This window comes from Caloenas nicobarica, chromosome 1, assembly GCF_036013445.1.
Source record: "Caloenas nicobarica isolate bCalNic1 chromosome 1, bCalNic1.hap1, whole genome shotgun sequence".
Classification (NCBI taxonomy): Eukaryota; Metazoa; Chordata; class Aves; order Columbiformes; family Columbidae; genus Caloenas; species Caloenas nicobarica.
The window spans coordinates 68,398,931-68,423,616 of record NC_088245.1 but is presented as its reverse complement, the minus strand read 5'-3'; the positions used below and the strand labels follow the sequence as shown (position 1 = coordinate 68,423,616).

The 24,686-nt window shown below is 43.8% G+C and overlaps 1 protein-coding gene across 1 annotated transcript in view; it reads left to right on the top strand.

Moving 5' to 3' along the window:
- The window catches only part of IQSEC3 (IQ motif and Sec7 domain ArfGEF 3), a 100,832-nt gene that overhangs the window by 36,552 nt on the left and 39,594 nt on the right, over positions 1-24,686 (top strand). The window contains exon 2 of the mRNA XM_065643995.1: positions 9,130-9,210. Within this exon, the coding sequence (XP_065500067.1) occupies positions 9,130-9,210 (81 nt within the window). The remainder of the gene's footprint in view (positions 1-9,129; positions 9,211-24,686) is intronic.

Here is a 24,686-nt window from a genome sequence, read left to right as displayed (position 1 = left end):
GGAAGATATGGCATTAATATCTCCATTCCTAGAAGCAGATGGTGATAAATGAATGGCATATTTGACATATCTGTTTTAGTAACCCAGCTAGTTAACCAAAAAAAGATCAGATCACAGCAGCATTGGCTCAGATTTTCTTCCTCCAGCACAGGAAATTCCATTTCCTCAGTGCGGTGCCTTGTGCTTATCCTTCCAAGCTGTGCTGTTCTGAAGAACCAACAATAGCTCAAAGACACACATTTGCGTCAGCATGTCACATTGAATTTTCACTTTCCAAACAGTAGTGTATGCATATGGTATTTTATGCTACTGAGATGAATTTGTTGTAAGATATTTTATAGGGTCTCTAAAATCAATGTATTCTAGTGAGAAACTGGAAACACTTTGTCAACTGGAATCCTGTTTTCATCCCATCCCCTAGCACTAGAAAAACAAATTTATAGTAATGCTATACAAAGGATGTATGACTTAAAACAAATTTGTACCGAGAAACAATATGGTGATTAAGCAGGTGCTAAGTAGGTTTTAGGGGATGAGCACTGATCTTTTGATCACCAAATTGCTAGAGAAACATCATGGAAGAAGACATTCTCTCCAACACTCATGAGGTGTTCAAGGCAGGCCAATTTCCAGACTACAAAGCCTATGTGCTTTTTCATTTTTGGCAACCAAGTCAAGAGAATAGATGCTCCTGTTAAGTTCTTCCCTCTTCGCCCCTCCCAGCACAACTTTGGGGGGTGGAGGAGGGAAGAAGGAAGAACAGCTTTGAGAAGGCTAAAGAAAGAGCTGTGGAATGCTAGGCACTCAAGTGAACTGAAAGAAGAGCTACCATGCATCCTGGCAAGGCTGGACGTCTATGTCTATGTTATACTTTTGTTGATCGTGCTGACACTGCCAGGCAGTTTCTTCAGCAATTTGTTTTTGTAGGCAGTAGTTACGTGCTGGCATCTAGACATCATCTACACACATCTTCATTTTTTTATACAATTAATTGGATATTTAAGCCTATGAAGGGTTACAGACAGAGTTAGACAATCCTTGGTCTGAAATAAATTAAGAAAATCCTAAATCTAGATGATGTAACTGACACTCTGCACACAGAAACATGAACATCTATCCCTGTAGGCAACAGACCAGAGAGTCAATGACGAAGATGTGGAACAGATATAAAGCAGTTCTGCATAGACTACAGTGGCATATGCAAGCCCTTTACAAATATGGCACTGACCTTCCAGATAGCTAAATGACTAAGAACAGTCACTGCCACTTGAGAGGCTGGTTCTCATGAGGGAGTTAAGGCAGTGATGACTTGCAGAGCAAAGTAAATCTATAGCCATAAAACCAAAAGATGCGGAATGTAGGAAGAGGTGGAGGCTAAGAAGTTAGGGAAGGGGAAGGAAAACCAAAGGACCCTTATGGTGTCCCTAAGAGCTTGCTGGGTCAAGACACACAAATTCCAAATCATCTTCCTATTATAATTTGCAAAATTCTTCCTCCTGTTTCATTTGTTGTAGTTTCATCCTCAGCAATCTACCATGCAAATGAACTCCAGACTGCTTCAGTCTCATTCTCCTCTTTGGGGATTAATACTGGGACATTTTTTTACTTAATCCAGAAGCCTTTGAGAATTTAGAGAAGATTACCAAATCAGTCCATTCCTGAAATGCACCCCAGGGACACTTAGACTGGGATTGTTGTAGTTACTGGGAATGTAAAATAAAATTACCGTTTCAGTCTTGTTGTGCTCTTACACTTCAATACCTTGGCTTCTAAGCCCTTTGCCCTTTAACACAGCATTTCTCAGACAGTCAGATTTGTGAATCTGGTTTGTGTAGCTGTTTTTCAGAGATAGCCAACATCAGATATTCAAGAGGGAAGAGCAAGAAGGGTCATGGTGGAGAGCCATGGGAAACCCATAAAAGCTTTCTTCTAATGCTGAAAAGTTTGAGTCCTATACATTGGCCTTGGGAAGAATCTGCATCAAGTATTCTCATTGGATAGTCTTTAAAATGTCCAGTTCCTCTCTGAATCTTGTCAAATTCTTGCCATCAACAGTATCCCATAACAATGAAGAGATCATCAGACTTACAGGGAGTTAAAGAACTTCCCTTCCAGAAATCACCTTGAATTTATTTTTAATCATGTATGGCTTCCCTACAACATAAACTCTGCCCCTACTCAGCTCCCTCCTAAATACCAGTCTGATGACCTATAATAGACATGGATAATTAAGACGGATAGGAAGTTTTAGTGAGGGCATTTTGTAGTGAAGAGTGAAGAACCAACGAAGAACCAGCTAGTTGCTAAAACTTACTCTTATGGAAACACTGCCTCTTTCAGGTCTCACTTCAACTCTCAGTTCCAGGTTGACTGGAGTCAGAAATAGATCTAGCACAGGAGGGAGATGATAGAAGGAGCAAGGCCTGCAGCTAAATTTAGCTATGTTGTATCACAGCTCTATTGTTAAGTAGGGGTAGCTTTGAGCTATACATTTTGAGGGAGGTCGTGCAGCAGGCCTTTCATAAACTTAGCATTGCTAAATATTTCCTGTTTGTGGTTCTCCAGTCGTCATAACAGCCAGGAAAACTTCATCTGAGACGTTCGGTTCTCCTTTGACTCTTTCTGCCTTTAATCTTCCTGTTCTAGGCCATGATTTTCTGTGAGTCCATCTGTTCTCTTGGCAGCTATCTGAAAAAATGCCAGATAAGAGACAAGTAGCAAAAGACTCCAGGAAAGCTGAGATATCCAGCACTACAAACAATGACTTCTGGTCAAAGCCTCTAGCATTTCTTCAAAAGGTGGAGTTTTAGAGAGAAACCAGAAAGGCTACATGAGTTGGACTCTTTATTTACTGATAGAACATTTCTTGAGGGAGCACCATTTGCCTTTCAGCATTGTCAGATTTCTAAGAACTGATGTGCGCTTGGGCCACGGGCAAGGCTACTGAATATGCAGGCCAGTAGGGCCCAAGTGCCAGGCTGCAGAGGTTAGTAAAGTATGGGCAGCTGGAGAACACAGTGGTCTTCATTGTTCTTGCAGTTGGGGCCATGCAAGCCGTCCTACATAACTGGCCAGGGCAGCAGTCATGATGGAGTGCAAGTGTGTTAGGGAGAAGCGAGCTCTGTGTACTTGTAGTGAGAGGAATTTTCATTCTGTCTTGCTTTGGCATTTCTTGTAGTCAAAAATCATTCACGCAGAAAAACACAGGGCTGCTCTTTATCTATGGGAGCAGGCCACCCTGGATATTTGTTTAATTAAAGCTGACTGATGGAGAGCAGGGAGCACCACTGTTTTCCTTATGCTATCTGGGTTGGAGGTTTGCTTTTGCATGGGGCAGGAGAAGAAGAAAAAGTGATTAGACTTGTTTACCATAATACAGCTCTCAGCATACAGGCGTCTCAGTTTCAGGACACCTATCATCAGCGCCAAATTAGTAAGCTCTGGTACTTAGGATGGGCAACAACACTAAATGAACATAAAGATCCAGACATTTGTCTTAAGGGAAGATAGAGCATTAAGGCAATTTTAGAGAAGTCTGCACTCCCTTGCCCCTGTGATATGCAATCTAGGTAGCCACAGAAACTTCCAGTTTTTGGAGCTCCACTCTTGTACCCGTTTTTAAGAGAAAAGAGGCTTCACACTTTGGGATCCATAGCTGTAAAGACCAAGGCACCATGAATCAGAGAGTCCCTTTGCAGCACAGTCCAGCTTTCTAAGAAACCAGAAAGGTAGAGCTAACTCCTGAGCTGACTAGACAGCTTGTGCTAGCCAGGAGGTTTGGCACAGGCCTCCCCAAAGTTCATCACAGAGCGGGAATTGCTGTGGCCAGACAGTTCATACACAGATACCCCGACTGAGGCTGCAGGCAGCTGTCTGGAGGATACCTCTTGTCAGGAGCAATGCCAAAGACAACTGAATAAGATACAGACAGTTGTTTTCTCTAAGAGGAGAGGAGGCTAATGTTTCAATTGACAGCACGCGTTACTGCTGGGCCAAGCGTGGCTTTCTCTGCATTTAAGATAGGTCTGGACTGTCAAATCCTTGCCTCCAGAGCATGCACCCCAGCTAGACAGAGCAAGGCACTGACAGGCTCAGGCTGTTTCCAGTCCTCCTTTTGCATCTATGCTTGCCTTTGTCCTCTGTTGCTTCTTGACACACAACTCGCATAGTGCTGGCAAGATTTACCTCACTAGGCCCTTCGGTATCGCTCCCATCCCTGTTAGCCTCTTCCTCTTTTGTACCACCCAACTCCTCTTCACTTACTCAGAACACCTTTTCTTCTTGCTGGCTTTTCCCTTCCAAGCTTTCATTGGGATCCAGCCCAAGAGATAATAATTTGTTTGATTTTAAAGCCGTAAACAGTTCAACAGTATCCTGGAAGATGGGAGAAATAATTTGTCTTCCCAGTCACCTGCCTGACCTGCCCACAACAGCATGTGTTTGACTGCAGTCTCTGTGATGCTTCACAAATCTGAGGAAGGCAAGGCAGAGGACATAGAGGAAGAGACAGAAAGGCAAAAAAGCAAGCCCTGGACCTACCCTTTTAACGGGTAGACCACTGCCACCTACCTGAAGTATTTAAAAAAGAAAAATAAAATTACAGATCAGCACCCCAAATAATGAGTCTAAATCCACTGTCATGGGATTGAAGACACGTTGCCTTCCTCTCTGTTTTTCAAAGGCAAAACAAACCTTATGCTTTCTGGTGTTTAATTCTTCAGAGGCTGCACATTCAAATTTCATGTAGCCTTTCTGACTTATGAAGCAAGATTTGTTTAAAAACAAAATAAAAAGAAAGCACAGAAAGGAAAAAAAGACCCACAACAAGCAAAACACCATCAAAAATTTTACACGTCTAACTTAAGACAGATACTAAATATCTCAAGACTCACTTTAAAGCTGCAAAGGTTGACACCGCCAGAGGGAATGAAATCCAGATAGCTGCCTGCCATTACAAGCCTGCCAGGCTCTCTTGAATTGCAGCAACAGAAATAACATCTTACCTGAAGACTTACACTGTTAAGAAGATGGCTGCTTTGCTGGGACACTTATTTTAGGCTTACAAGTGACGGTAAGGCCGTGGGACATTTGCCTTTTACACCCAGATGAGAGCTGCTTTGTCCAGGTAGCAATTAATACAGCCTCTTCAGAGTGGCAACAGGTCCACTTCTTCCATATCACGTTAAACCTTCATCTCCTAGCTCCTGTCTGGGCTATGCATGCTGTGCTGCAAACGTGAGGGCATGGATTTGCAAAATATCAGATCTATGCAGGATCAAGAGATGGAAAGAAAGAGGATAATGAACAGGGATAGTCTACAAGGTGGAACCCAGTCCCTATGGTGTATGCCTGGGTAGCATGAAAGAGAAAGAGAAGCAAGCTGTAAAAGGAGAAATTAAATAGATTCAGAGCTCAAACTGTTCTTGGACATTTGGGGAACTCAGATTTAATAGGAGTAATAAGATATCCATGCCCGACCCCAATCAGGGCAAGAGTTTTCAGCACAGTCTTGGAATACCAATTTACACCTCATATATTTACCTCTATCAGGCACTGCCTGCTCCTCACCAGCTCCCTGGTGGCTTCTGCATAGGAGCCATGGCCCCTGGAAGGGCACTTACAGATCCCAAATGGCCTGGAGGCAGATTTCTGCCTGTGGGCATGATCAACATCTGGTAGTGGTATGCAAGGCAAACAACCACTCCAGAGATCTTGGGATCTGAGAGGTTCAAGAGGACTCCAGTTTGGGCAGAAAATACCTAAGGTCAGTGTTAAACACATGAGAAATCATGGGAACAGGAGTCAACAGCTGATTGTGCTGCTGCAGTGCTCAGAGCATACTGATTCTCTGAAGAGTATCTGTGAGATGCTTTTTCTTAAAATTCCCAGAGTAGACTGAGCCTAAACTCCTGTAACTTCACAACACTCTTCTTTTCCCTGTTTCCCCTTTACTTTTCCCTGTGTTTCTATGCTGATAATTAACTAGCAAGGCATTTCATCTATAGACAGGTTTCTGTTTCTCAGTTTTTTTCTGTCCTTATTCCTTCCTCTTTTTCCCCATGTTTTCCCTCCCTGTTGCTTGCTTTCTTCATGTGTAATTAGGAGCTGGAGTTGTGCATCTGCTGTTTGAATAAAAGCAGAGAACAGTGCAGTTCACTTAGGGAAGTGTTGAAATTAGAAATGGCTGAAATTTGGGGCATCCATTTTTTGGAAGATTGCATTTATGAGCTGGTGAAGGGTCTAGAGAACACGTCTGATAAGTAGTGGCTGAGGGAGCTGGGGCTGTTTAGCCTGGAGAAAAGAAGGCTGAGGGGAGACCTTATTGCTGTCTACAACTACCTGAAAGGAGGTTGTAGCATGGAGGGTGTTGGTCTCTTCTCCCAAGTAACAAGTGATAGGACAAGAGGAAATGGCCTCAGGTTGTGCCAGGGGAGGTTCAGATTGGATACTAGGAAAAAATTCTTCATGGAAGGGGTTGTCAGGCATTGGAACAGGCTGCCCAGGGAAGTGGTGGAGTCACCATCCCTGGAGGTGTTTAAAAGGTGTTTAGAGGGGCTTCTTAGGGACATGGTTTAGTGCTGGAGTTAGGTTAGGTTATGGTTGGACTCAATGATCCTGAGGGTCTCTTCCAACTGAAATGATTCTATGATTCTAGATGTGGTGCTTAGGGACATCGTTTAGAGATGGACTTGGCAGTGTTAGGTTTATGATTGGACTCAATGATCTTAAAGGTCTTTTCGAACCAAAATGATTCTATGATTTCAAAATGTATTGCTACTTTCATCTGAAAATACACTTTTTTTTTTCCTCAGGGGTTTCTGTAGAGATGAAATTCAGTAGGAAATGCCAATATGTAATTTTCCTGAAACCAAACATGGTCCTCAGAATGAATTGCCGGCTGTCGCTGAATCAGCTGAGAGCCTTGCGCATTTCCACACTGCAGCTGATGGTGTCTGTGACTCCAGGGCTGCTCTGCAGAGCCGACTGCCTGGGCGCAGGTGCTCCTCACCTCTTGTGCTAGCCAGCTCCCAGCATTGCTGCTCTGGGAGTTGGGCAGAACAAACGATTGGGTGTAAAACCTGATGGCCTCTTTCTGATGGGCTACCTGTATGGCATGGCTGCACTAGAGATGTGAGATATGGAGGCATGGCCCTCCAGCAGCCTGCCAGGAAATTCCAGTAAAGCCCTGTAATTTGAAGAATCCCAAGATGTTTTCACCAGATAGTTTAAATTTGATGAATCAGTGGTTTTATGCAAAACCAAAATTTTATCAGAAAATTCCTGATGAATTCTATCTGGAAGCAGAATGACAAGATGTAGGAGCTGGAGTATTTGTGTGAGCCTGCTTGAACATAGGCCTAAATGTGATCCCACCACTTGCTTCAGTAAAAAGATAACACAAGTAATGGACACACCAGTCAGGTACATATTTGCCACCTGAGAAGTTTAAATTAGAAACAACATAGCAAGAGCCAGCAATAACCAGGCTAGCAGGAGAGAAGGGATGTGAGCTGGGTAGTTACAGAAATGGAAGACAGAGAGTTGAATTTGATATGTCACACAAGCATGTTCTCTCTTTTGCAGCAGGTTGCAATGTTACAGGCAGGGACTGAGGGCATGGACAGAGATCAGTAAGGTAGAGCTAACGCTTTCATCTTCCACCTGCTGTGTTGCTCCTTCCAATCCTGTTGTTTCTAAGGAAAGATTCCTTTTGAGAATGCGTTGGAAGCCAAGGACACAGAAGAACTAAGCAGTTTGTTATATTAAGCTAGCTGGGAGGCCGGGAGGAGATGGCTGGTAGCAGGATAATAACTGTAATTTAGGTATCTTGGTGGCCATATCTGTCAGATTTCGAGAAAGATAAAGGTGATAAGCTTCACACTTCAGAGTGATGGAAAGTGTGGCAGGGCCTTTGGAAGAATGTGAGACCCCATGACAAGCCAGGAGACTAAGCTTTACTGCTTGTGTATGGGTTAGAAGCTGAAAAAATATTTTTAAAAGGAGATGACCCCATTTGAGCCCTGTGCTCTAAGTGCTATTCCACTAACTCAGAGACAGAGTGATTTTATGCCATCTGAGGATTCAGGCTGCTTTATTTCCCCTGATTTTCTTCTCGTCTTCATTTTCTTTTTCATTCCCGTAGCACTTTCCCCCTTTGACACCGTCTGGTTTTAGTGACTCCTTTTCATTGTGAAGGTCAGTGTGTTCAAAATCGGCTGTTGATTTGTGCTGCCTATGACACCTCGAGAACCTTCCTGAGGGTATCTTAAAAGGATCTCATTTTCAGAGGTGCTGAGCAGCTCTTACTGGGTTCCAATGCTGTGATAAGTGCCCAACACCCCTGAAAACCAGGCTCCTTACACGTTTCCAGGCAAGGGATCCAAGAACAAGTCACTCAGGATTAGTGAGCAGTTTTGGAAGTTTTGTCTAGGATTTCTTGCTTTGGATGAATTCTTTTGCCTTTCTTATCTAATAAACATATTTTTAGCCTCTTGTTTTCCTGTTTTGATAAAATTGTTACTACTTATGGTTTGCTTTTCTTTGCTGTGATGTCTTCCTTTTGCCATGATCTCAGACTTTTGTGCTTGTCCTGTCAGTTTTCCACTAGTGTTTCTGGTAATGCCGAGTTCCGATGTGCTGAGGCCATTTCTGTGCTCTAGAGAGGTGTCAGGAAAAGTGTTTGCAGACATAGTTTAGCCACTCTCAACAAAAGACCAACTTCTTTGCGTTATAATGTATAGGAAACACATCTAAGGAAACACATCTAAGGAGACGTTTCTGTCCCAAAAGAAATAAAAGTTAGAGACAGGCAAAACTGGTTTTCATGAGATGTATGGGATCCTGAGACAGATACTGATAAAAGGAAAACTTTTTATTTGGGTGGTTTTGCCCCATTCTCTACAGCTTGACATCAGCAGCAGGACAGATAATGTAGGTGAACAGAATTGTCAGCCCCCTTCTCTCCTGCTTCCCACCACCTCGAACTGCAAAATATTCATGTAATAATCAGGTTTCTCTTTCAGCATCACTGCGAGTTACTGTCCCCTTGGAACAGCCCTGGGAAAGGCATTGTCCCTTGAGTTTTCTGCTGAGTGAGCTGAACACTGACTGTTTGTTTTTTTCTTACAGGAGTGAAACTGTTTTACATCAGTTCTGTTGCCCAGCAGCTGATGCAGAGCAGAAGCCTTCATCTCCAGACTCCTCACCAAGGTGGGAAATTGCTGCCAGCAAGATCTTTTCTTTTCCATCCCATACTTCCTTATCATCTATCACTAATCTTCCTGTTCCAGAAAAAACTCACATATTATACATGCCCATCTTCCTCCATCCCTCCCTATGTCCTGTGTCCCCAGCCCTGTTCTCCCTCTCTTTCCTCTCCCAGAGATTACTGTTCATAATGTTGTGTAATTGCTCACAAAACCCCTCTGTCCTCCTTTCACACACACCCGTGCACCTCCAAAAACATACTTTCAGCCTCTCTTCAAACATCTACTTCCATCAATACACATCCACACTTGTACCTTTTCTTACCCTTCTGCATCACTTTGACACCGACATACACATACTTCACTCTTCTTTGAATTAGTTATCCCACATTAGAAGGTGCTTGGACACACACCAGTATAGACCCACAACCTTTAAGCTACAGCAAAAGTCACCAAACAAACTCAGGGTTCTATATCGCACCCTGAGACAAGGTGGGAGCACAGTTTGACATGTGTTGAAATGGTTTGAGCTTGCCAGTGAAGGACAGTTATAGGCAGGTACTATTAACTCTAACCAACTTGTATCCAGTGTGGCCAGGTATGAGTAAAGCAGCAATTGTCATAGGTCTCCCTCATCAGTGAATGACATCAATGCCAAGGTCCAAGGAGCTTCAAAAATACTTGAGTTGCATATACTGCATATAGCTTCCATGCTTGGCCTTGTCCCTCTGTCCTTGCCATCTCCTTCTCCTCTCACAACTTCTTACACCTCCATCTCACAGACCTACTCCTTTTTCTCATGCCTTATCACCCTTCCATCAACAGCAAATAGGTTTCTCTTTAAAGATTTCCCTCATCACACTGCCAGACTTTTACATCTGAACTTTGGCATCTGTATGAGAAGCCTGAGTTACCAGGGAGGGCTCTGAACAGAACTGGGCAGCTGAATTGCAATAGTGAAGCTACAGCATTTTTTAAATGGTATTTCTCTTGTCTGTTCTGCTCACTGGAGCAGACTGTGGTTTCTGATTTCCTTCCAAGGAAAAGTGTGAGTGCTGGACAACGGTGAAGAGAATGGGGAGTATGTGTGTGTGTGTCTGCATGTCTGTGCCTGTGTCTGTGTGTCTGTGTGTTTGTTTGTCTGTGTGTGTGCATATGTTCAAAAGTAGGATTCAGCCACACTTGGAGACAGGGTAAAGAAGCAGGACCCCTACTGCCTATTTGTGTATGAAGATGTAAGGGTTGACCCCCATGATGTCTGTGCTCAGGTCTTTCAAAGATTTCGTTTTCATGACAGCCCTATGGGACATCTGCAGCTGCACCTCTGTGGCAGATGGGGAGATCCTAGCAAGGAGACAGCAGAGGTTTCTGTGGTAGGGACCTCCCTTGCATTTCTGGAGAAAGTTTTGGTTATGTATGTGCTGTATTTTGTCTGAACCAAGGCTTAATTTTGCCATAGTTCCCTTAGTTTCTAGCATTTTCTTGATCCTACAAGGCTATCACTCCTACAGCATCTTAAGCTCTAGGGTCATTTTTGTCATGTTCGTACTTCAGGCCTTCATTTTGTCCCAGTGACTCCCAAAGGCCCTACCCATCCTTTGAGCCTGAGTTTGCCTGCCCTCCTTGTGCTGGGAACCACCAAATTTCTTATCTAGGGTTTGACAGGTAAATTGAACAGGAACCAATCATTTGTTTCGGTAATTTGACAACTTTGGCAAGTTGCATGCAAAGAAGAGTCTAAGCCAGGAAACTCAGAAGTGGGGATGAATGTCAGTGACCCCTGCAGCAGGTTGCACCTGGGCCTCCGGTTAAAGGGCTTCTCATACTCATCTGTGCCTGTCTATTTTATGTATTTTGTAGCTTGTCCCACTCTGCAGACCTCTTGCTTTCTTTCCTTACTTTTTTTCCCAAGGCTTTATCTTGTCTGCTCCATTTGTAATCCCCCAGCCCCAATATCAGTCCTGAATCTGTTTGTGACACAATATTCTATGTAAAGATAGAGATGGTTGAAGCCACCATGGCTATTTGAAGGTGAGAAATAGAATTTCTGTTTTTTGAAACAGAGCAGCTTTTATATGCAATCTCTTTATGTGACTGTCTCAGGAGAGAAGAATATCCCTACTTCCACTGTGCCAGAAGAAAGGCAGAGCACATGGAGGACTATTAAACTCCCCGGTCAGCTTTATGCTGGCCAGAAAACACCTCCTAACCTCTGACAGGTCTTGCAGTCAGCCATGGGCTTTCTTCATATCTGAAGTTACATATACAATGCAGTGAGAAGAGAAAAAAATTGGCAGAGAGGGAAAAACATGGAGTCACCGTGGAGCTGATGCCTGTAGCTGATAGCTATGCTGCTCTGGAGCAGCTCAATACGCTGCTGGGAGAAGCTCATCATATCAATTACAGAGCTTGTCACCCTGCTCAAATCATGAACAGGCTCCCCATTGAACCAAGGCAGAACAAAAGTCAATCAAGACTAAAATATGTGGGTCAGACACCCTGAATAGGCAATCAGTTTCTGGGTGAGCCAGGCATATCCCTAAATAAGCTCATCAGGGCTCCTGATGGGAAACCCTGGGACATGGGAGCTCCCTGTGCAGCTCTCCTGAGCCTTGCTGAATGGACAGCCAGTCACAAGTGGTGCTGTGGTGAATTTGATAAACCAGCTTGGGTTTATTCTTTCTTTTCCCCCTCCATGATCAGGCGTTTCCCTAAATGAGATAAATCCTGTCAGAACTGATGCCACTAATAACCATCAGCCGTCTAGTTTTAATTAGAGTTTGCTTCATTAATGCCTCAACTCCTCTCTGTGCAGCAGATTAAATAATGTACTTGCAGCTCATTTACACAAACCCCCAAACTGCAGGGCTGAGCTGCAATCCTTTAATTAAACAGCCTGGCTGATCCCTGCCGCTGCCTTGGCTCATCAGTCTAAGCCGATTAAAGAGAATAGGGACTAATAAAGAGCATAAACAGAGAAACGACTCTTGTCTCTTCAAGGGACTTGGAGACTCCAGTGGAGATTGCCTGCTTTCTCCTCCTCTTCCAGGAACCTTACCTGAGCCCACATCACTGCCTTCTGGGACCTGCAAGAATGGTCCCACTTTCAGCAGGAACCCAGCCTTATCTTATGGGACAGAAATCCTTTGGGAGACTGAGGGAACAGGAGACTGAGGGCAGCAGGAGGGTAAAACAGCAGGTAGGGTGAAGATAAAGAGGAGCATCAAGGCAGAGCGATTGCCTGACTGCAGGAGAGACCAGCATGAGCAGGAGAGACCAGCTCAAGTGTGGAGCAGAAGGAAAAGAAAACACAGGGCATAACAGTAGGAGCTTGGCTGTCAGGAACAGTCTGGGATGAAAGTTTGTCTCTACTCGTGCTTTGTGATGGTCATTGTTGTTCTTGTGTGGTCTTCCCTAATGTTTGTCCTGCAAGATTTCTGACTCTTTCTTTGCTACTCATCCAGCTAAAAACGCCTTGGCTGCACCTGGGTGGGAATGATTAGGAAGATGTCAGTGTCTAACCACTCAATAGAAGCCAACTCAATGAGGCAGTTGCAATCTTTCCCACTTGTATTGTTCTGCTTTGCTTCACTGCCTGCCAACAAGCAGTGCTAGCCCCTTCTCTCCTCCAGCATGTGAATTCATTGTGGGGGGTTACAGCTCCATGAGTTTAGCAATGCGAATTTCCCACCTAGCTGCTTAGCTGGGTTGCACTAGCAATCAGCAAGACTGGTGTTGTAGGCCATGAATATTAGGAGACAAATTTGATCCCAGAATCTGTCCCCAAGAAGCTCAGAGCCAAATTACAGTACGAAGTGATGCCAGCAGCAGGCAGATTCCTGTTGCTGAACTCTTAGGGCTTCCCCGTTTCAAAGTACAGTGTAAATCTTGGATGTGGACCACGGTTGTCCCCATTGGACTTGCACACCACCGGCTTCATGACCATAAGCCATCCTGGAGGTTGGGCTTCCACTGGGAATGCCAAAGATCAGGTTGAGGCGAATGAGGAGACTCCATGGATGGCAGTAGGAGCTAACCATGCCCCTTTACTGAAGTGCTGATTAGACTCTGATTTAGCCAAACCCTATAATTTCATAAAGCAACTGCTCTTTTTCTTGCTGGCTTCTGCCTGTTAACGGCAGGGTTTCATTCTAGGGATTTGAATAGCCTAGTAATTGCATTTTCCACTTCTTCCAGTCTCACATAGTGGAGACTGGCATCCCAGAACAATGACCTTAAAATGTGTCCAGCAGCAGCCCAGCTCTAACAGGATTACATACCATTTTCCTTTGTGTGAGGTAATAGGGCTGAGATGAGAAAGATTTGTTTCTATTAGAGTAATGAAAGGAAATGATGGAGTCACAATTGGAGGGAACAGTATATTCATTCAGTTGCCTTTCACAGGCTTTTCAGAGCCTGCCTCTGGCTCGCCTGCGGTGCTGAATAGGAAATCAGTAGAAAATCACCTCTGGTCCAGTGATGGGAAAAGTTTTACATAAAACTTTAAGCGCTTGGGGCAGGTCCGCTTTGGCAATGAACATGGGGGTAGCACTGGAGCGCTGAAGGATCATGTCACAAAGGAGACTGAATAGCATCTGGGTACATTTGTGTGAAGGGCAGGATCAGATTCCAGATAGCTCTTTGGGAAGGGAGGATGTTCCACCTGCATTTGTGGGAGAGACAAGGCCTTGACCTGCTTTCAAGGCGAAGGCAACAGTGTCTTCCCAGGTAGAGGAAAAGTTGGGGATCTGAATAGAGTCTTCTGAATGGGCTTGGATATGTACTGAGCAAAAGGGCTAGGGTCTGAAACATCTACAGAAAGATCTATGGAAAAGTTGGGCAAATTCTACTCATATTCTCCCATAATATTTCCTCACTTTCCAGTAGGGAGACTGCTGCTTAGATCAGGGTTAAAACATGATTAGTGCAACTGGCAAGTGTTTACTTCATGATTATAGACCAATTAAATTGTAACTCAATATAATTTAGACTTCAAACAGCTGTGTGCTCGTTTCTAACGTGCCTACTGGATTAGTCACTGTTGCAGATTGGTTACTGCCTGGCATCACAGCACCAATTAGCGGTAAGAAGACATGTAAGCCATTGGCTACATGGCCAAGCCAGCCTTCCTTGCAGTTCTGGTGAAATTCCCTCTTGATCCACTTCTGACTTACCAAAGTACTCAAACGGAAAGGTGCGTTCTTGGTGGAAGAGGTCCTTTGTAATTACTGCTCCGTTTTCGTATGTGGGAGGGTGAAAAGTGGATGGACAGATTTTGGACAATTCTTTGAAATCAAACCTTCAAAGATCTTTGCTCAGCTCTCTGAGCTGCATAAGAATATGCTGCACCCTAAGCAGCACATGGTTAAAAAACCAAAATCTGATGTAATTTACTTCTGGAGGTCTGATGTCTCTGACTCTTCATGTCTCATTACCTGAACAATCTGTTTCCATTGAACATGCTTTTATTCTTTGTCCTGTGAAATCATGTTGGCAGACACTGGCACAAAAGAGCCATGAATATTATCCACTGCACACAGCATCGTGTCCCTCTTTGGCTGCCCACTGCTGTAGCCTAGGAGCATCTCTCCTCCCAGTACAGCTCTCACTTTGCCCTTGGGTCACTCTATGTCCTCTAACAGTTAGATCCTCCTGAGAAATCCACAAGACTTTGTTTGGATTGTGAGTGCAATACCTCTTAAGGCTGAGGCCCATGAGGTTGATAAGAATGGAACCAGTCTACAAGGCGATTCTCCTTTTAGATACCACTGAAGCATCTTGGTAAAAAACAGGTGGGGAACGATGATTTTTCACCAGTATCCACCACTCTTTGAGCATTACAGAAAAACAACTGAGCTACCTAATATTTTGTCTGAACTTGTAAGAGATTGACCTTGCCTGACAGAAAGAATGCAAATCCTGTTCATGAAATGGGAAATTAGCCTTTCTGTCTTAGGATCGCTGGCGGGATATTGAATATATAATCTGGAGGTCAGTGCTTCCTCTCAGCTCAGAGGTATTAAGTGGCTCTGGCTCAGGTGTGAAACATGTTAATGATTCTAGTCTGTATCAAATCAGAACAGCATAACAACACTAACTAATTGGCCCCCAGCTGGCAGTGCCAAGTGCAAGCTCCTACATTTAGTGGACCATGGAGGCTGAATTCTCCTCTGGTTCTTAATGGAGTACACTTCAGGTCAGGCTTTCAGTACCTGGACATGCCAGTGCAAAGCAAGCCTCTATGCCCATGGTCTGTGCCTTGTGTGCTCTGAGGATAAATGACTTCTTACACAAAGCTCTCCAATCTTACTTACTTCATTCATGCTAAAGTCTTCCACAGCACTGTTTTTGAGAACACACGGGAGAAGTTTGAGCAACTTTTCTGCTCTGTTAGCATATACTGTTTGTGCTTATTTTCTTATTTCTTATTGAGGTCACAGGCATGAAGAGAGGATTTTTTCCTGCTTCTTAACAGCTCATCTACTTCTTATTCTTTTATCCCTGTAGACTTAATAATCCCATTCAAGATATTACGATTGGAGGTTGTGGAGATGCAGCAAACAGGCAGGGATGGGTCAGCAAAGTTCACATAAATATTGCTCAGGCTCACAGTTGTCAGAGTTTTGATTTCAGTCTGACACAGAGATGTGGGCAAGGAGTTATGTCTGGACCCAGATTTGAACTCTTCCTAAACTTGGGAGTGACTAGATTCCTTGCTTTTTATGTTTGTTTTGTACAGCTGGGACTAGCAGCTTTAATTGCTTTGCAGGAGCCTAGGTCCAGAACCACAAAGGTATTTAGGGGAAATGTGGAAACACAATTATATTAAAAAAATGCTTTAGAGAACATGCTTAACATCATAGTTACCAACAACCTTGGGAATCTCTTGCAGGGAGGTAGAGTTGTCAATTCTTCTGGTACTATGACCTGGGAGGAATGGTTCTTTCTAGAAGCATCCAAAGAAACAGGAGGTGGCTTTCAGATGCAGCGTCCCAGTCCTGTAAAGAAGATCCACCAGAACATGTTGGCACGATCTCCCACACAGGCATTTCTTTGCTCCTCTCTAGTGGCTGGTACAGCCACTTTCAGGCAAGTCCAGAGAACATGAGGGTGGGGAACTAAAGTGAGGAGTAGGTGGGTTCTTCAACAGGAAAAAAAATCTCTGGCAGAAACTGGAGTCTCCCTGTCACATGGATTGCTGTATTTGCCTCTATCAACACCTTTCTTCAGGAAGGAGGAAGATGGCAGGAGACAGAGGCCGAAGAAAACCCATCTGTAGTATCCTCTTTTGAAACTACAAAGATACCCATCACACAAATGTTTTTTGAGAACCTGAAGCTGTATGTGGCCATTGCCTGGCCACATGTTCTTCTAGTCCTTCCTTTTCCTCTGTTGCTTCTCTTGCTTACATGGGTCCTGCACTAGGGGGAATTCAGCCTTGGATTCAGGTACTCTTCTCCCACATGTGACAGCGCTTGCCATTTGAGTGGAGCATCTCCCTTATGAGGAAAGGCTGAGGGAGCTGGGTCTCTTTAGCTTGGAGAAGAGGAGACTGAGGGGTGACCTCATTAATGTTTATAAATATATAAAGGGTGGGTGTCACGAGGATGGAGCCAGGCTCTTCTCGGTGACAACCAAAAGACAAGAAGTAATGGGTTCAAGCTGGAACACAAGAGGTTCCACCTAAATTTGAGAAGAAACTTCTTCACAGTGAGGGTGACAGAGTGCTGGAACAGGCTGCCCAGGGAGGTTGCGGAGTCTCCTTCTCTGGAGACATTCAAAACCTGCCTGGACGCCTTCCTGTGTAACCTCACTAGGTGTTCCTGCTCTGGCAGGGGGATTGGACTAGATGATCTTTTGAGGTCCCTTCCAATCCCTAACATTCTGTGATTCTGTGATTCTGTGATTCTCGGGCCACAGGAGTGGTAATGTCAGTGAAAGAGAATTGATCATAGACAACCTTACATTTGTGGGAGCCACTTTCAACAGCTATTGAGATAAGCTAGTTGCTTTAACACTAGGTGATTCACTCATGGTTCGCAGATGATCCTCGTGTTCTCTCTCCTGCATTGCGAAGAGTTCCCTGCCTCTAATATGGCAGCTTGTTGGTACCAGTGGAATGCAACATAAACACCTGGTGTATCCTGTGTTTTCTGTCTGATAACACCACAGAGATGCATAAGAAGAGGGTATGACAGCTTTGGAAATAGGCCTATGTCTAGCACTGGAAAATGGGCATAGACTTTTGATAAAGTAATAGCAGATGGACTGTGGTGGAGCTCACGCCATTCATTCTAATACTCTACGGATATCATCTGACCAGATCTGCATCAGTCGAGATGCACCCACCCTCAGAATTGGGCCATTCCAGATCTTTTATATGCTAAGGTGTGTTCTGTTGAACTCGACAGGTGGTTTCTGTGGACCCTCTGTCCACTCGTTTGTTCATGGCTTACAAGGCAGAGAGAGATAAGGCAAAGAGACGGAAAAAGAGACAAGGAGAAAGAAAGGCAGACAGACTCACCCCCACAAAGATAACAGTTCTGCTGGAAGGAAAATGGATGGCAAACATGCTGTACAGAGAAGGAGAACGACACGAGAGAAGGAGCAGGAAATGCAGGAAGTAAACCAGTGTAAATGAAAGAAGAAACTGGAGGGAGCAAGAATATATGAACAGGAGATAAATGAGCAGGTCCCTTGGCTGGAATATTCCTGTTCATGCCAGCATTCTTCGGCAGTGACAGCAATGAGGCTGTGGCTTTTTATTACAGATTTTCTTGCAGCGTGATGTCAATCCAAAAGCCTTTTGTCTTTTCTGTGCTCTGCAACACTAACTCACTCGTATGTAGTTTCATCTTCTGATCATCCCCGTGGGGCAGGCTCTGTGTTCAAATACAATAAGCTCTCCTTTTGGAAAGATGTCTGTGCTCCAGAGTTCATTCTTCTGCATGTAGCCCTGCCAGGCTTTCATATGCTTCACGAAGAACTGAAGGATCTGAGAGGCTGAAGAGAAGCACACTCTACAGTAGCTCAGTCCATTGTATTTGGGCTCTGCAAACAGTTAGATAGCTGAGGGAGGGTGTAAAGAAGTTGGGAGATTTTTGGTCTGTTCAAAATCTGCAGAAGAGCTGGAGGCCACACCATCTTCTGTGAGGAAACATCATCCTGAAGAAGAACATCAAGACATAAACAAGAGCTGAGTTCCATGTGATTTTTCTTTTGAGACCGAGGAACCTAACTCTGGCCACACCATTTGGAAGTGTGTTCTAGTAACTTTTAGCCATCTCTAGTTAGCACCTTGATTCTTTCCATACATAGATTGTACCATCATCACATGGAAAATGTATTTGCCTAGTGACTAGAGCCATGTGTCACCTTTGTCATGTCCCACACTGATAGGTTGCTGCTCTCCTGTAAACAGGTTGTGATGCTGTTGTTATTGCCTATGTATCTGGGTTGTCTACAATTTCTCTCATTCCATCCTTTGGAGAAAGAGGGAAGGTGGGGATAGGCTACCCTATGTACACATTCCTGGTACCTTTTTGTACATGTCTGCCGGGGTGACTGGCAAAATATAATGAATGCCTGTAATTTCCCAGAATACACTTAATGAGAGAGTGAGAGGTCAAGAGGCACAAAAATAGATAGTGCAGGTTGTATTGTGAAAAGTAATGCTGTGCTGTTACAAAACAACTGGATCTGGTAAGCATGTTACAGATTGTCTTAAAATGTAGCATTTTGGGCTAGATCCTCCACTGACTTTGGTGCAGTTCAATGGCATAATGCCATTTAGCACCAGGCATCATTCTGCTCAACAACGCAATAGGGCTGGTTGTGTCAAGGCAAACTCCTACTTTTCTTAATGATCTTGCCTCAAAAGTTCCATGTCTGAGTACAAAGTATAGGGATGGGAATCATTTTCATTCCTCATAGGGAAGAAATTTTAAGTGGCCCTAGGGTAATCTGAGCTTGTACAACCAAATGTGTAAGCTGCTAAGTCATCCTGTTTTCCACATGGGAATGAAGAAAGATAGAAAAGGGAATAAGGCCTCAGGGAAGAGAAGTGACATGAAGTGGATCAGAGTGTGAGTGAAGCAGCAGTGAAAAAATAGGTTAGAACTTGGAAAAGTAGAGCTTTGTGCCTGCTGCACAAGGCTGTGGAGGTGTTCACTGGATTGGGGAAAGGAGGAAGGAATGCAAACCATGCTGTTTCTGTCTTGGTCTTCAACCACAGGCCAACCCAAAACTCTAGATCTGAACACATTGGCAAAATTAAAATCTGGATCATATCTGCTTTCCTAAAGCTGGGGAATGGTTTTAGGACTGTCTGTATTGAGGGTGATAGTGTGAGGCTGTGTTACTCTTTATGTTGAAGAGGACAGGGCTTCCTTCTCCTTGATTTGACACAAGCAGTGGCCTTCTACTGGGCTGCAGGGATCACAAGAGATGAAGGAGCTGAGACTCTTGAGAACAGAAACAAAATTTGTCTGGGTTACATGAAGATCTTCCTGTGAAGCTGCTCACTCACTGCCTTCAGTAGTCAATTACACTGATCCCTCAGGAAGGAACCCAGAGGTGCAGTCCAACCCAGGGTCTGTCACAACAGGTGGAAAAAGAAGACTACAGAAGCCCTTGCCTAGGTCTATAAATGCCAAGAGTTGTGTCCCTCACTCAGCTCACAGGCAGCTGGAATGGAAGAGCAATGGGCTGAAGGGATATGCAAGGTTTCCTTGCCTTTTAGAGGCTCTGCTGCCTCCCAGCCCTGAATTCATCTCATTTTAGCAGTGAAATTCTATCTTCTGCATGATTGCACCGGCAGGCTTTTGTCAGCGAATTTGGTGATGCTCAAACCTGCCTGAGGGATGAGGAGCCAAGAGATTTGAGTTGAAGTGGCAGAAAGACTGCTGTTGAGAAGCCAAGTTTCTCTTTCCTGGGGTGCTGAGTGGGCAGTTACACTAATGCAGGATGCCATCTGTTTTTTCCTTCTCTAAAAGGTCGTGTTTACCAAACATTGCAGAGGCAAGAGACGTCTGGGGTTAAAGTCAAAGTAATTAAACCCTGCAGAGTCGGACCCCCCTGTGCCTCCACTGTCCACTTGGTGCTTTTCACACCTCAGTGATAAGCACAGGTGCCCTTTTTGACACAGACACAAGTAACCCCCTCTGCAGTGACAGGCTGTGGGACCTCCTCCTAGTCTAACCAGCAGAGACAGCACAGGAACCAGCCTGGGGCATCAAGCACCAAGGTGTGATGGGCAGCTGAGAAAGGGGCTGTCCTTTCTAAGCTGAGCCCTGTGCTCCTGCAGCTGGTGAAATAGGAGGCATGGCTGGGTAGGTGGCCCAAGTGTCATTCTGACGTGTCACCCAAGAACTATAAGAAAAAAACCTCTGTGTGACAACCACATGACCCAGCACAGCCAGCCTTGCACCAGAAACACTCCTCATTCAGTGAGAGCTGCCTTTGCTGTTCCAGGTCACTCTCTGAAGGAGCCTGTTTGTTTCCATGAGGAAAGCAGAGGTCCTAGTCCTCAAGTGGCTGAAGTCGGTCACGGAGAGCCTGGCTCTCAGACAGGCAGCCAGCCCAGACTGACACCTGGACAATCATTTTTGCACCAGGAAGGCATGGAGTGCATCAGAAAAGTTTAGCTCCTGTTCTGCAGCAAAAGGCACAAGAACACAACAATATGGAAATTACACAGCATACAGGGATCGTGTTTAAATACCAAATCCAAAATGGAGGCCCTGACTTTGGCATGCTGGACCCTGTGAGACATGAGGCATTTGCTAGTATTATTATATTTTCTGTAATAATACTCACTGAAACCACTTTAAACAATGTTGAAAAGATGTTACCTGGTTCAGTCTGTGCTAAAGGATGTTAAATTTAATTGATTTCCAATATATTTAACATCCTGTACTGTCAAATCTATTTTACAGGTGTGTGTGCCAGCCTTTTTATGAAACAAGTAATATATTCTGGGATGGGTAATGAGCTTGCCTAATTATCATTAATTCCTCTTGGGTAAAACTAGTGTGAGAAGATGGCTTGATGCCACTGCTTTGCAAGGTGTTACATGAATGTAGACAAAATCGGAATCTTGTTCCTATATTTGTCTGTGTTGGGGGAGACTGTCTGTGAAAGCTGCAGCTCGGCTGGCAGAGGATGATTTGCCAAGATCAAGTTCCAAGTTTCCTGCCTCTCTGGCGGGAAACTTTTGCCTTCCATCATTTTCAGCATGCTCCCAGAGAGCATTGCCTCCAAATCACCCTAAAACCTGAACTTAAAAGCAAATCAGAAGCAATTCTTCTGCACTCAGACCCCCAATAGGTCAGAAACCTTTGAACCTTGAAAAGATCCCATATTACCAAGCTTATCTCAGCCATTTTTTTCATTGAATTCTGATCAACCCATTCACCATATGTTTCGGATGTCCTCAGGGAACACTGAAATGAAATAAACTGAAAAGGCACTTTGGACCCCGCTAACTCAGCAAATGATTTTTTTTTTTTTTTTCTGAGCAGGGAGACTAGTGAAGACAGCAAAAATGCTGAAATGTCTTAAGTCAGAGGGAATACAGGTTCTTGCAGACTTGGGATCTGGACTCCATTCTCTTGGCATTAGCCAGTGACCTCTTCTTCTAATTCTCCATATGCCACTTTCAAAGGGTTTTTTATTCTGACGTCTCTGAAGCTTTGAAGTTTCATATGGCTCTCAGGCCATGATAATGATAATGCTAATCACTTACAGTACTTTAAAGCAGCATATATACAATAACCAACTGATCCTCATAAGGATCTCTGTGAAATGGATTAATAAATTTTTGTGGTCCTTCACAACTAGTCCCTGGAGTCTTTACCTCAGTTACAGGTCACAGTCCTGCACACTGACCTTGAATACCATGAAGAAGGCGTTTGGTAAGTTGTACATGGGAAACAGCAATGTGGTCTTCTCCTGGAGTGACACAGGGACACAAACAGGAGGTGAGATCTGCCTCTGTACTACTTTTGTAACACCTCACGCCCATAACTTCCTCCTGTTCAATTAGCTAGATCTTTTTGAATAACCACTATACCTGTCAACAGGGCATGTGAGTGTCTTCTGCTTGAGTGACTGGTTTCTTACATCGCTAAGTCCAGAAGAGCCATTGCTGGTTTTGCTACTCTGTTATTGCTCTTATTTATCTGCAATAATTTTTCTTCTTGTAGGAGAGAAGGAACAAAGAGATGAGTTTTGTGTCTTGACCTCATGAGAGCTGTGTACCTGTGGAGTGATCAGTGAGAAAGCTCAGTTGTAATTTCTTGCAGGACTAACATTACTGTCCTTGAGCAGAGTAGCTCTCTGGGTACTAGAGCCCTATTTAGTCAGTCAGCCACCCTGTAAACATCTTTCTGAGAGCTCTGAAAATTACTCTCAGACCGTGAACTGATTCTTGTATTTGACAGTGAGGCAATGGAATGTAATGTCTGGACCATCCAAGTCCTGTGTTGTGTCTAGCTTGAAACTGTCTTGAAATACCTGGGGGGAAGGGTCTGCATGTTCTTTCTTAAGTCATCAGGTATGGGGAATGTTTAAGCCTGACAGTCAAGGTTCAACAGATGACCATGATTCAGCTCCACAGCTGGCAGTTCGAATCACAGATCCTTGCCAAGCTGGAAACATATGTTTCCAGCAGCAAAGAGGCTGGTGAGGCTTATACAAGGAAGGCCACTATCTCCTGATGCTGTAGGAAATGAAAAGCTGTCAAATCTCTCCCAGGACAGAGTACGGTACAACAGCTCTGTACAGACATGGGGAGTTGATACTGCTAGGAATGGGTGGATGGAATTCTCTGGTTTGACAATTTAGTATCACTGATTTGGGCTTTAGGTTTCCAAAATACCAGGAAGGGAGAAAAAAGGAAGTAATAAAAACCCCTCTACCTAATACCATTTTTCCTCTGTCATCTTACTACATCCTTCCCTCAGAGTACTCCTTATAGAAAACCTTCCTGAGAAATCTGCACACAGAAGCTAAATAACAGAAACCTCTTTTACCTGTGCTAGACAAAAATATTTAAGGGTGTCCAGCTGAATTGTCTCAGTAAGGGCTTTTTCACCATCATGCTTTCTTGAAACAAACACTAGGATTCAGCCCAGAACCCTGTTATTTCTGGTTTGAAATGCTAGACTAGCTACAGTATTTCATATGAGCCCGGAGTCAGATTGTCTGTAGTCATCATCTTTGTTAACAAAACTGGTTTCTGTCTGCAGCAGGCATGTACAAGTCACTGTGCAAAAGTAGCAGGAGACACCTGAAGCATGAGAGATGTTTTCTACAGCAGATGAAATCTATTTGTATTAATGACTAAGTTACTTGCTATGGGTCATAAAAGTCATGTAGGAACATCTAGGAAGAGCAGAACAGCTGAATTTGTAGTCTTTCTTTTTTATCTGATTGCAAGCAATTTACATTAATATTACAACTTTCAATCAAACAGAATTCAAAGACATTACAAACCTTCCCTACCTGATTGCATGATGAGCAGAAAATTGCTTCATTTATCATGCAAGAGTAGCTGTAAAGACTGTGAAAGATGGTGGTATATGATACTTTAGGACAGCAAGTAAAGCACACTGATTACAGCTGAAACTGCAGGGCGGATGCTGGGATACAGAATTAAATTAACCTAGTTGGAGTTTGGCCAGGACATTGGGATTCACACCTTAGACTCTGCATGGGACTTTTAATTATTACGAGTGGTTAGAAAAATTTTCTCATCCAAGAAACAGAACATACAATAGCTCCAGTCCCTTCCTTCATCCCATAGCCAGAGAGGTTGATTGCTCACAGGCCAAGGGAAACCAAGTGAATCCCAATAATTTACTTAATAACATTTTTTTTCCAGAGATCTTCCATGCTGTAGTGTCTATGCTTGCCCTCCTTACTTTTCTTACTGTTGGATTTTTTGTTGCTATGATTACAGTAGCTCCTGAGCCTTCACTTAGTAGCAAAAACTGTGCTCTGCCAATGCAAATCAACTGTATCTATCAGGACAGAGTGAAAAAGTCAGGATTGTTAAGGCTTTAGCTAATAGTTCACTGGAGCATCAGTTTTGATCTCTAACAGTGTGTTTTGTCTCTCATATGGGGGCTTCATCCATTGCTGCTGTTGGACAACAGAGAATAGACCTCCTCACAACATTTCCTCAGAAACAGGTTCAACATGGGAGTAAAACTGGGAGGAATACAGGGTGGTAAATGGACCCATAGGGCTGCAATGTTAACACTCAGACTATTAAGCAAACTTTGTCTTTACCCCTTTTTTCCATTGCTTGTAGTCACTGCATTTTACCAGCTGACACTGAAATTTCCTGGGTTTAATCTCTTGCCCAAAGGTGAAGTAGGTTTGTCTCTTTTTTTGAAAGATTTTTTCCCACTAAGTGGTTCAGCTGTATTTTTAAAAAATTTATTTATTTACAAAAGAGAATGTAGAAACTATTCC